The sequence below is a fragment of the Alligator sinensis genome, unplaced genomic scaffold (assembly GCF_000455745.1).
Source record: "Alligator sinensis unplaced genomic scaffold, ASM45574v1 scaffold34_1, whole genome shotgun sequence".
Taxonomy (NCBI): domain Eukaryota; kingdom Metazoa; phylum Chordata; order Crocodylia; family Alligatoridae; genus Alligator; species Alligator sinensis.
Genome location: NW_005842151.1, coordinates 1374781 through 1390616, shown reverse-complemented (window position 1 = coordinate 1390616; position 15836 = coordinate 1374781). Strand labels below are relative to the sequence as shown.

The window sequence follows — 15836 nt, the reverse complement described above, 5'->3', positions numbered from 1 at the left end:
AGGAATTAAGGTACTCTTGTGGAAAACAGACTAGGTTCCAAACTTTCATTAGGAACTAATGTGAATTTTGTTGTCCATTTTTAGGTTAATTAAAAATCATTGTATATTACAGAGTATTCCAAGAATTTTCAGTAAGTTTTCAGTTAAGGAAGCACGCAAAAACTGTAACCAGAATAAAAACCGTTACATCGATATTCTCCCATGTAAGTATTCGTTACGAATTCTCTATACTGTATGTATGTTTTCTTGTTTTCATTTATCTCAGTTTATGGAAACAACATGTTAATTTTATCATTTTTTAAATTATCTAAACAGATGATTATAACCGTGTTGAACTCTCCGAAATAATGGGGGAACCAGGATCGGACTATATAAATGCAAGCTATATAGATGTGAGTGACTTTTGGTAAAACTAAACAATTTTACTACAATTGAACAATTGAAAAAAATGTTTATCTTCTTTCCTTTTTACCAAATACATTTGATTGATTGTTCTGGAATGAAACTTGTTAATTGTTTAGCTCTTTCTGTCCTTATTCTACAGTTGGTATTATCAAATTCATTCCCATGTTATATGTGAAATATATACATTTCTCATGTGGGAAACCTTTTCATCTTGTTTATCCTTATTTTTATTAGGGCTTCAAGGAACCAAGAAAGTACATTGCAGCACAAGGTAAAACTTTACATTTTTTATTTAAATCTTTCTCTAGTTACCTTCTGATCAAGGTGGTGAAATCAATCACATGAATATATTTAGCAAAAAAGGGGGCAACTGAAGAAGGATGGATTTTATTAAATAGTAAAGGGATGCAGGTTAGTTTTGGTTTGGGGAGTTATCACTTTTCAGGAGCAGAAAGGAACTTTTGTATCTCATGCTTCATATATTTAATTAAGAGGATTTAGTTGTATGCTACAGAGATTTTGCACTTCTCAGTTATGAAAGAAAAAGTTTTAGAAGTTTTTAAAATTACATATGCTAATGATAGGAGAGTCATAGAATCGTTTAATTTAGGCTAATGTTGCATGTCCAGTACTTGGCTTCTGAGCCTATATGATTAAGTATGGTAACTAAATCATAGTCTTTCAGTGTTTCTTGAGTCTTTGAAAGAGTCATCTTATCAAAGACTTTGTTTGCTAGGTCCCAAGGATGAGACTACTGATGATTTTTGGAGAATGATCTGGGAACAGAAAGCGACAATTATTGTCATGGTGACTCGCTGTGAGGAAGGAAACAGGGTGAGGACTATATCTGTTTATAAATCACTTGGTTACTGTATACGGTAGGTCACTCTGCTTTGGTTAACTATGCTTTTGTTTCTTTTAGTATTTTTTCTGTGTTCAGATGTTTCTTTTAAGTCCCTTAGCATTCTTGTTTGCTGCTGTCTTCTTGTCTTAGAGTCTCTGACATTTATATGTTTGATTTTCAGCCTTATCAGTAATTCCATCTGAAGCAAAGGCTTGAGGAATAAGGAATTAAGTGTCACCTTCTTGCTGATAAACCCATAAATACAGAGATTTATTTTAAGCTACTGGACTTAGAAATTGTTGCATTAGAGTAAAATCCCTCCCTTTGTAGATTTGTGACAACATTCACCTTCTGAGATGAGAATGTAGATTAGTACAATATTCCTTGTTCTGGACATGCTGCTAATAGAGTTGAAGGACAGTTGAGCAAGGGCTGATGTACATGGAGGAGCATGATTAGGGTGTCTGCTTGCCAGAAAATTTAAGCAAGAGTCACATACAGCCTGTCACAGACTGGCTAGGCGCTGTGAGTGTATCAGCTGTTAGGCTTCTGGGTTCGGGATCAAGGAGGCGAGTTGGGAGTGAAAAAGGCAAATTTACTTATAGCTTAGCATACAACAGTTAACAGAAAGGTTAATGTGACAAACAGATAGTATAGTAATAAAGAGCTAATAGTGAATAATAACAACAGATAGACAGAATGACAAAGAGTTCCCACATGGGGTTGGCAACTTATTGGCAGTCCCTCTATGCCAGGTGCGCACCAAGTTGTTCCAGCAAAGTCAGGCATCCCCAGTCAACGCTGTCCGAGGGGTCACCGGGAAGATCCCTTGGTCTGGATCCGGTCCTCACTCACACTGGGAGTCTGGGGTCCAGGCTTGGTATAGCGATGGGCCTTCTGTCCCATCCTTCTAACTGGTCACTTGACATGCACATTCCTTTATGCCTTATCTTATGGTAATCTGTTGGCTTTAGAGCCACTCACAATCTTCCCCTATAGCTGTTACCCTATGGGATCAAAAGGTGTTAGAAATTATCATGCAAGGTTACTGCCCGAACTCGGGTTCACCCAGTAAGCAAATTATACCACATTACTTTGAGGTTTGAAATTAGCATTACTTTGCCCAAACTCAGCCCCTTAGTTTCTTATTCCTGGATTCCTTGGAATGTGCTAATTATATTAGGTGGTCAGATCTTGTTATGGCTGACCTTTAAAAAACCTGTTAAATCAGTTAATCTTGTATCTCTCCTTGTTTTGGGGGCCCATGATCAGGGCAAACAGTTAGATTAAACTGGTGGTTTAATCTAACCACCAGTTAAATTACGACAGACAAATTCCACTTGTGGAATTTGGTTAAATTACGACAGACAAATTCCACTTGTGGGTTGCAAACTTGCAAGCTTTGCATTAGCTAATCTTACCTGATAAACAATTGCCTGGATGTCTCCAAGAGCATATATTTATTGCTCATGATAGTAACCCCTCTGGTTCTGGCCAACACAACAGCCACAACCTTAATTGCAATTTTCAGATTGCAACAATGGCCTCTACCACTTAGTGGATAGACTGCTTTCCAATCTTGTACATAAATTCTGTGGACAAAACCTGCAAGCTTTATGCATTACAGCAGCACCTGGCCTTTTTTATGCTTAAATCAGTGATGAACTCTGTACAAAATTAATTACATGCATCTCATAAGCTGAAATTATACTAGTTTATAAGTTATGGTTTTCTTTTATTTCAGGAATTCTTCAAAATATCCTCTCTGTCAACTAGATATTGCGCCTTTAATTATGTACTATGTATTTTATAGAACAAATGTGCCCAGTACTGGCCATCCATGGAGGATGACACTGCAACTTTTGGGGATATCGTTGTGAAGATAAATGAAATTAAAACGTGCCCTGACTACATCATCCAAAAACTGAATATTACCAATGTGAGTTGTTTTATTAACACAAAGATGTTCTGAATTGATTTGCATGCTTATAGTACAAATACATTATTATGAAAGTCTTCTAAAACACCAGTTAATGGGAATGGAAGACATTTCTCCTGCTTTTGCCAAACAACCTAAAACAACACCAGGTAGATGCTGGGTGATATAATATTGCAAATATGCAATGGAAATATATTTCCTAACTAATTTTCCCTCCCTATTGGTTTCAATGTTATCTTTGTCTTGCAAATTGATGGCAAGATTGTGGCTCCTAGAGCAGCATTGTCTACCATTATAGTAAATATAGAAGGAGACAATTAAAGGCCATTTTGAAACAAGTAGAGTGTCAACAAACCAAATCCATATTGCGTCCACGTTTGTGTCTTTTAGGCCTTATTCTGCTACTCTTGAGCAGAAGCTTTACTCTAGAGGGTAATCCAGGTACAACAGCATTAGCATATAAACTATAGCATGAGGATATTGAGATGTAGCTGTTAATTAAACTGTGACATAACACTTAGGAGGGATTCTAGGTTGGCGTAGCAAGTTTATTAGAGGTCAAAAGAAAGGCGCATTGATTATTTTGTGTAAATTGATTTGTTTATAGTTTGCCTATTTGTCTTTAAAGCCATGTTAACATGTTGTGGTACATAATACTTAAAGTACTATAAGTTATCAATTTTCTTTTGGGAGGGGCTGAAAATGAGTAAAACTAGTTCTTATGCAGTTAAATCCACAGAGGGTGCATCTACATGTGCAATTGATGTACACAAATAAACTCTGGAGCATATTGCTCATGCCTCAGCCATCCATTCCACAGCATGTGGAGCCTTGTCAGAGCAGCCAGCCTAGGGTTGTTCTGCTGGGGCTCCACATGCTGCTGAGGGTCTGACTGAAGCATAAGGGTGCTTCAGTGCAGGGCTAGCCAGCAGGCAGCCCCTGTGCTGAAGCATCTCTGTGCCCCAGCCAGCCCCTGCAGCACATGGAGCCCCAGGGCTGCTCCAGTGGAGCTCCATGTGCTGCAGAGTGGCTGGCTGAGGCATGAGGAGCCTCTGAGCTGAAGCACCCTCCTGCCTCATCCAGCACCCCCACTGCACATGGAGCCTGGTTGGAGTAGCCCTGGGCTGACTTGCTGGGTCCCCCAGCCAGCCTCATCACCATTTACACATGCTTTTAAGCGCAATAATTTACTGCTCCACTGGGTAGTACTTGTATTTGACAGGACTATCTGATGGCACAGTAAATCAGTCTACTGTGTCCTAATTGCCATGCACGTAGATTAGTCTACTTTGCAGCAAAGCGCACATGTAGATGTGCCCAGAGTTAATGGTTTGTGGCTTAACGGTAGTTCACTGCTGGTAATATGTATAATAAATTTGATCATAGATGGAAGAACTTTCAGTACTTTGTATTATTAAAGCCCTTAACCTCATGGCTAGTTTTATTGTAATTTAGGCTTTATTGTTAGATCTCTATCTCACAACAACAGTTCAGAAACCTTCAAAATGTTCTGCTACATCAGTCCTAACCTATCATATAGTGATAACAAAATATCCCATTACTCTTGTATAATGCTGAATGACACTTTGGAGGATAGGATTAGAAAATGCTGGATATGCACGTCACCAGTGTATTCTAGGAATAATGTATCCTGCATTTATGTTGGACCAAATGCTTCTTGAGGTTCCTTTCAACCCTGTGATGATATGATTCTATATTTTGCTAATTTTGTTTCACAATCATGGTTCCCCAGTTACCAAAATGTCTGTTCTTTACCTCTCCTCAAGGGAATCAGGCACCAGGTTTACAGTAGGTTCTCTGATTTTGTAGAACCCAGTGTAATGTAATCCTTGAGCACAGTGAGTTAGAAAACAGTACCATTATGAGTGATAGGTGTAGGGCGCAGACAGAAATTACATATGTTGGTAAATCAGCCTCTTGAAAGTGCCCTAAAGTCACACCCAAACAGATGAGCATGGCTGCAGAGTACTTCAATTGCACAGCAAATTAATCCTCATTGTATGAGGGTTCAAATGAAGATACTCCAAAGTGGAGTACTTTCATTAATTTCTGTTGGCTCTGGCACCGGGCTGATGTAGCACAGCCCAGCCCCCAGTGCTGTCTCAGGATGGGAGGGCAAGAAGGTAGGGGAGGGAGGTCCATTCTGGGGTTTTCCCAGCCAGGCTGGAGGGAGGATGGTAGGTGGAATGGAGTGCCCCTGAGGTAAGACCTGGGAGCTGCACTTCTGTCTGTGCCCATAGGCTTTGCTGTTGCCACTTTTATGGCTTCATACAGACATTTAGTTTCTCCTGGGAGAATCGCTATTCTCCCAGGAGAAACTATGAGAACTAAGAGTGTACAGATTGTCAGGCTTTTTCTCCCAGAGTAAAAATGGTCATTCCAAGAGAAAAATAACCTGGTAACAACCATTTAAACCACTCCCAGGAGAGTTTCTTCTGGGAGAGCAAATGGCTGTACATGCTGTGGCTTCTCTCAGAAGAGAACACAGTCCTTCAGCATCTCCCCCTGCTCCCTTCTGGAAGATAGTATGTTTCTAGATGGACTCTGCTGCTCCAGAAGGAAGCAGAAAACGCCCCTTTCACATCCCCACATTGTGCTTCAGGGAAGCACAGGCTAACCATAGATGGTCAGGGTCAGGCAATCAGTGCTGCCCTATGCACTGCTGCCATTTGTTACCCTGATGGCTAAGGGAGCCTTCAGAGCATACTGAGATGTGTGCACAGAAAAAGGACCCCCTTCCTCCTGCTACCCCCCACTTCCTGGCTGTACAATGTTGGCACTGCAAGCTCTCCACTCTTCAGGGCTTCAGCATTCAAAGGTCTATACACATGGCTCTGGGTAAGTTTCTCTACCAGGAGAACAAGCCTGAAATGTATGTACACAACCATATTTCTGAGTTGCAGTTGCCTTCCTTCAATCCATTGTGGGTGTGGGCATTAATTATTTTAGGAGGGAATTAATAGCTTAGATGACAGAATAACAGGTCTGGGCAGCAGACTTATACTCTAACTGCCTGGTTCATTTAGATGTTCAGTATTATATTGTGATGTTATTCCATATCTTCACAAAAAAACCCAAGATTGCTCCAATTATAGTAATATTGGATTGTGTGCTGCTGATTGTGAACTCATTTCTTTTAGTTAACAAATGTTCCATATAGAAAGCTATTATTTTCTGCCATTGTTTTGTTATTAAAATTGGATTAGAGCAAAGTTCAAACTTGTGAAACCTTGCCAAAACCTCATGACTGTAGAATATTTGGAATTTCTGCTGCCACATTAGCTGACTACTATATCTGTTTTCTTCTGCTTTATTCTATACGTTGTGTTTCATTTGACTTTGATATGGTACTAATGAACCAATTTCACTTTTTCCAGAGAAAAGAGAAGACATCTGGGAGAGACATCACTCACATTCAGTTTACTAGCTGGCCTGACCATGGTGTGCCTGAAGACCCGCATCTCCTCCTCAAACTGCGCCGCCGAGTTAACGCTTTAAGCAACTTTTTCAGTGGCCCAATAGTGATTCATTGCAGGTAATATTACATTCTAGTGATAAATACCAACAAAAACTACCCTAAATAAGCATGTCAGAAAACATTAGAAATGATAGCTTAGGCCAAAGATTGTTTTAAAGGTACCTATAGCAATCTAAATTTCAAATGTAAACATGCCATTCAGATCAACTGGAACTTTGAAAAGCAACCACTTTTCAATTTAGCTGGCTCTAAGCACCATATTTGAAAAATATTCTCCTTATTTCTTTCAAAAATGCAAGTTTAATTGAGTTCTGCATTGCAGATTAATTTATAGTAAGCCACATTGTTTTCACTTGTACTGTACATCCTGTACATTGCATTCCCTTACTTAATAAGACTGATTGCTACTATCTCCTCTCAATAACTTTGTAACATTTTACTTGTCAGTGCTGGTGTTGGACGCACTGGGACCTATATTGGCATTGATGCAATGCTGGAGGGGCTAGATGCAGAAGGCAGAGTTGATGTTTATGGCTATGTTGTAAAATTACGCCGACAGCGATGTCTCATGGTTCAAGTAGAGGTATGTTTTATTTATTGATGCCTTTCTTTGCCTAATGCTAGTTAAAACTAAGATAACCACAATTTTTTTACTGCAGCTATCTAGAGAGACATACAGTTATGAAAGAAGGTGGAGATAAAACTATTTGGGAAGTAAGGATATTCATTATTTTCTGTATTATGAGACTTCAACAAGTTTTTGTTATAATTGAATTTTTAGGCAATAAAGGCAAAAAGATATATTTAGGAACCCAAGGTTTGACATGCAGTTTCAATACTGTGGTTTATTCAAATGCATATATTCAGTGGGGCAAAGTTAAAATTTTAAGTTCAAAAATAGTTTTAACATTTAAAATTGTTTAGATGGGACTTTAAAAAGTTTCTGAGTTAGGAATCATAGAAAGTTAGAGTTGGAAGGGACCTCAAGAGGTCATTTTTTAATCCAGTCCCCTGCTCAAAGGAGGACCATCCCCAGATAAGTCATTTCAGCCAGGACTTTGTCAAGACAGGCCTTAAAAACCCCCAAGGATAGATTCCACCATCTCTCTAGGTAACCTGTTCAAGTGCTTCACCACCCTCCTAATGAGAGAGATTTTCCTAAGATCCAACTTAAACCTCCCTTGCTGCATCTTGAGAACATTGCTTCTTGTTCTGTCATTGGTCACCACTGAGATCAGTCTAACTTCATCCTCTTTGGAACCACCCTTCAAGTAGTTAAAATATGCTATCAGATCCCCTCTCAGTCTTCTCTTCTCCAAACTAAATAAACCCTGTTCCCTCAGCCTCTCCTCATAAGTCACATGCCCCAGCTCCCCAAAGCATTTTCGTTGCTCTCCATTGGACTCTCTCCAGCTTGGAGAAAATTGGAGGATTGTGAGCTTAACTCCAAGACAGTCAGGTGGGTGAGAAACTGGTTGCAGGATAGGACCCAGACAGTCATAGTGAATGGATCTGTGTCATCCTGGCGAGGAGTGGGCAGCAATGTCCTGTAGGGATAGGTGTTTGGTCCTGTACTTTTCAAAATCTTTATTAATGATTTGGATATGGGGTTGAAGAGCTCACTGGCCAAGTTCACAGATGACACCAAGTTATGGGGAAGTGTGTTTACACTTCAAGATAGGCTGCAGATACAGGCTTACCTAGACAGGCTAGCAAGTTGGGTAGATCAGAATCTGATGAAGTTCAACATTGAAAAATGTCCACCTTGAGAAAAGCAGCCACCAACACACCTACAGGCTTGGCAGCACCAAACTGGCTAGCACCACAAATGAAAGGGACCTGGGGGTAATAATAGACCACAATATGAATAGGTGCTGGCAGTGTGATAATCAATCGATGCATCTCCAGAAAAACCAAGGAGGTGGTTCTTCCACTCTGCTCAGCACTGGTGAGACCACAGCTGGAGTACTACATCCAGTTCTGGGCACCACACTTTAACAAGGTCATGGACAAGCTTGAGAGAGTCCAAAGAAGAGCCACCAGTATGATCAGAGTCTTACACGGCAAGCCACATGAGGAAAGGCTGAGGGTTCTGGGAGTCTTCAGCCTGAGGAAAAGAAGGCTGAGAGAGTACCTGGTAGCAGCTTACCATGACACGAGGGGAGTACATCAAGGGGTTGGTGAGCAACTGTTCACCAGGGCACCCAAGGGGAAAACCAGAAGTAAGGCCACAAAGTCCTGGAAGACCGATTCTGGCTCCACATTAGGAAAAACGTCTTCACAGTCAGGGTGTCCAGACTGTGGAATAAGCTCCCTCCAGAGTTAGTGCAATCACCTACCCTGGAAATCTTCAAGAGGAGACTAGACAGTCACCTTGCTGGGATCACCTGACCCCCAGTTATTTTTCCTGCTTGGTTCAAGGAGCTGGACCTGATGATTGTCCAAGGTCCCTTCCTGCCTTACAATCTATGAATGAATCTATGTATCCTTTCTATAGCATCACGGGGAGACCTGGGAGGCACATGCCCCCTGGATCTGTGCATGGGGCAGAGGTGGGCTGCCGCTGTGAGCTGGACTGTGCACCTCACTGCTGCTGCCCTGGAGCAGCATGATGCCATGTACCTGCCTTGCATGGGGTGCAGAGTCCAGCCTGCTGCGGCAACCTGTCTCCACCCAGTGCACAGATCTGGGGGATGCATGCTCTCCAGGGTGCGCACAGTGCCCCTGGACAAGCTGCCCAGGCTCTGAGCATCCCATAACCCATCTCAGCTCTGGAGCTCCATTCACTCCAGCCCTTGCCCCTGCCTGTGCCCCACTCCCTGCCTCACTACAGGGGCCTCAATCTGCGCCCCCCCCCCCATGCCCCTTCCCCACAACAGACTTACCTGCTAGGAGAGGAGGGTGCAGTGTGCATGCACACACAAAAGTGCATGCATGTGCTCAGCCCCCCCAAATAATATTTTCTCCCTCTGCCTATGCAACCAACCCATGCTTCCTCAACTTGCTTGCGAGAATACTGTGGGAGATGGTATCAAAAACCTTGCTAAAGTCAAGGGATATTATGTCCACTGGTCTCCCTGCAAACACAGAGCCAGTTATCTCATCATAGAAGGCAATCAGATTGGTCAGACATGACTTGCCTTTGGTGAATCCATGTGCCTTAAATGACTTGAGGTGCAGCAAAAAATACTCCTCTGAGTTTTAGTTTGCTGCCCCTAGAGCCGCAGAGCAAAGTACTGGACTCTATGCAGCTCAGGGGCTCTGTAGGCAGCCTGGCAGCATCCCACGAAGGCAGGCTCTGCCCAAAAAAAGTGGTGAGCCTGATCTATTCCCCCACACCCACCCTGGAGTCTGCCTGTCTGCCTGAGCTGTGCAGGGCCTGGTGCTTCCTTCCATGGCTGCAGTGCCCCCTGGGACTGCCTGAGCTAGGTACCTGGTGCTGCAGAGAGAAGTAACAGCCTCCCCCCCTGCAGCCCAGGACTGCTCCACTCACTGGCAGCTCACCCTCCCCTGCCCAGTGCCAGAGAGGCAGGTAAGTCAGTGGGGTGTGTGCATAACACAGGGGTTTAAAGGGCCCTAAACTGAAGCAATGTTTTTAAAAACCCACCACTTCAATTTAGGGCCCCTGTTTCATCAGCACACACCCCAGGATCTAAACTCTGCTGTTCTCCTTCCTTTTGTCAGGATCCTGTACTCAAAGGAGTACAAGTCCTATTGAAAGTTAATAACAGATGGGTCCTATGCTTGTTATTCTGCAGGCCTTGTTACACAGTAATTTTAGGTAGCTCTTGGAGCTCTTAACATCTGGATTGTCTGCACATACCTGAAACTAGTTTTAAGCACTTAAACTTACACCACTCCAGACTAGGATCTCTCTCTGATCCATTTTAGCCAGCTTGTGTTACACTAATATGTGGACACTCTAGGCTACACCTTAGTATAAACACCCCACCTGCCCTTCTCCCCCACTGGCCCTTACTGCTCATCCCCTCCCCCTCAGCACCCCAAATCCTCACTCACTGCTCCCACCCCATCCCCTCACCTCACTTACTTGTGGCTGCCTACACTCTGTGTTCTGGGGGAACAGGCAAGGAAGGGTTAACTTGCCTACCCAGTGGCTGTCACAACTTAGCCCAGCCCAGTCCAGAAGGTAGCAGCATCTGGGCAGGCAGGTTAACCCTTTTCCGCCTGCTCTACTTTGACAGACAGCATGGATAGCAACAAGTAAGTGGGGTGGGAGAGCCCCCCCAGGGCAGTGTGGGGGGCAAACGGGGGAGCCATTGAGGAAAGGGTACAGGGGGAATCTGAGAATGGGAAGTGGGGAGGAGTCTTACCTTTCAGTACTGTAGGCTCCTGCTGGCCTGAAATATGACTGCTTCAAACTCAAGGTAGCACTAACATCAATCAACATTTGTGTGGCTCACAAGTATAAGATGTAACAAAGCCCTGAGATTTTTTTGAAAATCCCTTCCTAAACTCTCAAGTTTACAACCTTACTAACATTTCATTTTATTTATTTATCATAACATATTTGATCCAAAGGACTGAACAGTGTTCCCTCACAGCTCATTTAATTAATATTGAGACATACCACTTTGTAATAGCTGTACTCAGTAGTGTAACAAGCTGAGCTGGTTCCTGGGGCAAACCCTGCTAGGGAGTGGGAGAGTGAGGCATGTGGCTCAGACAGTGGGTGGGGGATCACATGGTTCTGAGAGGAGGAGGGGCAAGGGTTTTGAGAGCAGGGGTAGGCAGAGGATGGAGCACTAGCATGGTTTCTAAGGGAGAGGGCACGGGGCATATGTACTGAGAATGGAAAGGGCAGGGTGGGGCAGCAACTTTACCCAGCTAGGAACTTCTAAACAGTCCTCACTGAGCTGCTGTTACTGCATATGCTCTGTCCACCCCAGCTGTTTCTTTTAAAGCAACAGCAGACCTGGACTGTTTTGGAGTTCCTGGTATGGCAAGACTGGTGACACCCAGATTCTGCAGTGGTGGGGGCACGATTCTGGTGCCCCCCCCTACCTGGGTGCCCATTGTGGGTGCCCCACTTGCTCACCCCCAGTTGAAGTACTGGCTGTTAGGGCTGTGCAAAGCTTAAGTCTTTGATTCAATTCAGTGGAGTTTTGGCCCAATTTGCTGGCTGAATCTCTGAATCTGAATCAAATCAGATGACCCTTTAATCTCTCTGAATCGAATCGAAACCCTCCAAATCAATTTGAACAGATTCAGAAAGATTCAGCAATTTGGACACCGAGACAGCTTTAAATGTTTTTTCTACATACCTCAAGGTAGCAGGAGCTCATGAATGCTGCGATGCTAGGGCACATGGAGTGTCCCACAGAAGCATGGGGAGCTCCCTAGCACACTTGGTAGCAGACCTGGAAGTGGACCAGAAGCATTTCCGGTCCACTTCCGGGTCCGCTGGGGAGTGTGCTGGGCCACGCCCATTCAGCTTGGCAATTGGTGCCTCCTGGTTCTGGGGAGGCACCTGGGGTCCCCCTATGGCCAATTGCCAAGCTGAGGGGGCATGGGGGGGGGCCCCCGTGTGCTCCCTGACAGACCTGGAAGTGGACCAGAAGTACTTCCAGTCTGGAGCAGCCCTTCACAGGCATTTCACCTGCTTGCTGCTGGAGTGGAGGAGGGTTCTGGCCAGATGCTGGCCCAAGTACTTCCAGTCCACTTCCGGGCTCACTGCTGAGCACATGGAGGCCACCCTGCATCCCCTGCACTCCTGTGGGATGCCCCATGCACCCCAGCATTGCAGCATTCATGAGCCATGATGATACCTGGAGGTATGTAGAAAAAACTTTTAAAGCTGTGTCTATATCCAAATCGCTGATTCTCCAAATCAGCATCGACTCTTCAGATTCAGTTGAATTGAAGCAGGGACACTGATCCAAATCAACAAATCAAATCACTGTCCCTGATTCGGGCCAAATCTGACTCCAAATCAAATAGGGCCCACTTCTCATACCTCTACTGGCTGATTCTAATGCTTGTTTAATATGTCAACAATGATAACACTAAATACATAGAAATTTTATGTTGTTTTGAAATAGCTAGTCATTTGAAAATATTTTCTAACGTTTGATTTCCATTTGAAACCCATGTCACCTTTAAACTGGGGAACACTAGGCACAGTACATCTTGATTCATCAAGCACTGGTGGAATACAATCAATTTGGTGAAACAGAAGTCCCTCTCTTAGAACTGCATACTTACCTTAACAACCTAAAGAGAAGAGACCAACCCAATGAACCATCTCTGCTGGAAGCAGAATTCCAGGTAAATATACCAGCACAATCTGTTTAACTTGACTCTAGTTTGATTTGTATTAATTTAGTTTTATGGAATAATACAAAGACTTCATTTATTTAAAATAAAATCAATGGAGCCAGGAATTTCTCAAAGTGCAAATTAGGCCCCTGAAATATTTTTATAGAGTCTCAATTGCTCTAGTTTTTTGTTTGTTTGTAAGTTGACATTGTAAATTTGTATTTTTGAATGAAGAGTACAAATATATATTTATATGAATTACAAGTGGTAGCTTTTTTTTTTTTGTTCTCATTTTTCCTGCCTTTATTGTTCAATAGCTGAATTTTGTCTTACAAAGATTTATATGTGGAATATGACGGACACATTTATCATTTCATATGAGTTGACCAGCAGCATGTATATGATAAGTATTTAGTGTTCTGGCCTACAAACTTTTCCACATCACTTCAGAAGAAAGGCATGTGACTGAATAGAACAGCCTGTAGAATCAAGGCCATAGAATAAAGAAAAAATATTACAAAATAATTTATCTCAGAGCTATTGATTTACTTGTCACTATAATCTTATTTGAATTTATCAAGATCTGGCAATGCAAATTGCCATTACTATTCCATGTATTTAATTAGAAATATGTGCATTTGATACATGTACAGGAGAAGCACCAATGTCCTTCAGTGTCTTTTCTGTGTCATATGGACTATAACATACTTTTGTTATACAGATTTTGTGAAATCTGTATGTTCTTTTTTCTCAGAGGCTACCAACCTACAAGGGATGGCGGACACAGAACACTGGGAATCGTGAAGAAAATAAAAGTAAAAACAGGAATTCCAAAGTAATTCCATGTGAGTATTCGTAGCTATGCCTATGGACAGTTTGTTCTAAGTAAATGAAGATACTTTGAAAGGAATAACAAAATAGGACAGTACATTAACTTATGAATAATATGTATTTTAAATTAACTTACTACTCTCTAAAAAGTAAGTGATATGTTAAAGAGTAAACTGTTATTCATGCCTGATTTTTTTACAGCAACCAAGTTGCCATTGAAAGTGACATCTGTGCCTAACTGCCCTTTTGCTTCATAGAGTTTCCTTTAAACAAAACTAATGGGAAGATCATTGGCTTTTTGTTCATGTGAAATAGAATAAAGAAATAGAGAGAATTTATTGGTGTGATTTTTTTTCTTATGTAGATGATTTTAACCGTGTACCAATTAAACATGAAGAGGAGAAAAGCAAAGAGAGTGAACATGATTCAGATGAATCCTCTGATGAGGACAGTGAAAGTGAGGAAGCAAGCAGATACATCAATGCTTCATTCATATCTGTATGTATTTATAAGAGGGATTACACTCATCTAATGTAAAGTCACCAATAATAGCTAGGTGCTTATTTTTGCTTATGTCACAAGTAGCCATATTGGCTTCATGCATAAAGATGTAGTTGTCTGTATAAAGGACATACTTCATTTAGATATACATTTATGGATTGTATCACAAAGATCTAATATTTGATGAAACTCCAACCTTATACGTTAGGGACAGAAGTTACACATAAACCAGTTTAAGTGATCAGAAACTGGTTTAGACCTGTAACAGAACAGTTCAGTGTACTTAAACCACTTTCAAAATGGTCACAACTGGTTTAAGATTAATCTGGTTGCATGTAGTATCAGACTGAGTTGATTTAGGTCAAACTGGTTTATAGAACTTCTGTCCAAGACCCCTTCCTGGTTCAAGTTAACTCAAAAGTTAACTTGAAGTCAGAAGTTAACTTGAACTCAGAAGTTAACTCCAAGTCCCCCAGAATGCTGCAAAGCAGGGTTTGCCTTACCCCTCTGCTCCCAGCCAGCCTCGCTGGCCGAGAAGGGGGTGCGGGTGAGAAACCTGGCTCCAGACCCCAACTGGGGTCTGCCTGGTTGGGGTGGAGCAGCCCTTCACAGGCATTTCACCCACTTGCCGCTGGAGTGGAGCAGGAGTATAGACAGATGCTGGCCCAAGTCAGCACACTGAGGCAAAGGGGAGGGAAGAAGATTTAAGCCACCTTGCCTGCCCACATGGGATTCCAGGTGAGGTCTGCCTGGCAGTGAAGAAGCAGCCCCTGATAGGTTTTCCCCACTTGCCACTGGAGCAGGGAGCAGAGTAAAAGCCTGTTAAGTGCTGCTCCACCCCTGCAAGGCAGACCCCTGCTGGGGTACTATGGGGGCCGGGGAGGGGGTTCTGGCCCAAGTTGGTTTCTGGTCATGCCTCCACAACCCCACCTCTGATCCAGTGAGGATCAGGGGAAAAGCCTGCTAGGGGCTGCTTCTTCCTGTGCCCCTGCACATTCTGGCTGGGATCTGTCCAGAGCAGGGTGGGTGTTTAACCTCCCATCATACTCAGCAGGCCTGCCAGGCCCTGGCCATGCCCCCTCCCCCCCAGCTCGAGTGTGAGGTGTGGGGAGGGGAAGCCTCAGAGTGCATCTCTTACAGCTTTCCTCCAGCCTTCTGGCCACTGCAGAAGGGAAGGGAAGGAAGGCTGTAGTGCCCCCCCACCTGCCCCGCAGTTTCTGGCCTGAGCTATTACTATATTTCCAGAATCAAAAGTGGATGTTTGTGCACTTGCTTATTGGTTCAATCTGTGCAGTTTAGACTAACCTGCAGAGATTGAATCAGTTCAGCCTTGAGCTTTTTGACTGTCTGTACTTAGCCATACAATCCTAGTCTGCGCAACCTCAAAGCGTTAACTAATTTAGCAGTAGTCAGAAATTGAACAGGCAGCATAATAAATATAATGAATGTAAATAAAGCAACTAACTTTCCTTGTTTTGTTTTTTTTAATCTGAAGTTCAGATAGGTCATAGTCCAGTCTATACTTTTTCCAGCAGGAA

At 42.8% G+C, this 15836-nt stretch overlaps 1 protein-coding gene across 7 annotated transcripts in view; it reads left to right on the top strand.

Annotated features, from left to right (window-relative positions):
- Window positions 1-15836, top strand: part of PTPRC (protein tyrosine phosphatase, receptor type C) — a 142213-nt gene that overhangs the window by 115901 nt on the left and 10476 nt on the right. For all 7 annotated transcript variants that reach the window (XM_025206325.1, XM_014520770.2, XM_025206326.1 and 4 more), the window contains 10 exons: window positions 113-203; window positions 316-392; window positions 640-676; window positions 1142-1239; window positions 3063-3188; window positions 6587-6744; window positions 7135-7270; window positions 12826-12975; window positions 13721-13811; window positions 14162-14295. In XM_025206325.1, coding sequence (XP_025062110.1) covers window positions 113-203; window positions 316-392; window positions 640-676; window positions 1142-1239; window positions 3063-3188; window positions 6587-6744; window positions 7135-7270; window positions 12826-12975; window positions 13721-13811; window positions 14162-14295 — 1098 coding nt within the window. The remainder of the gene's footprint in view (window positions 1-112; window positions 204-315; window positions 393-639; window positions 677-1141; window positions 1240-3062; window positions 3189-6586; window positions 6745-7134; window positions 7271-12825; window positions 12976-13720; window positions 13812-14161; window positions 14296-15836) is intronic.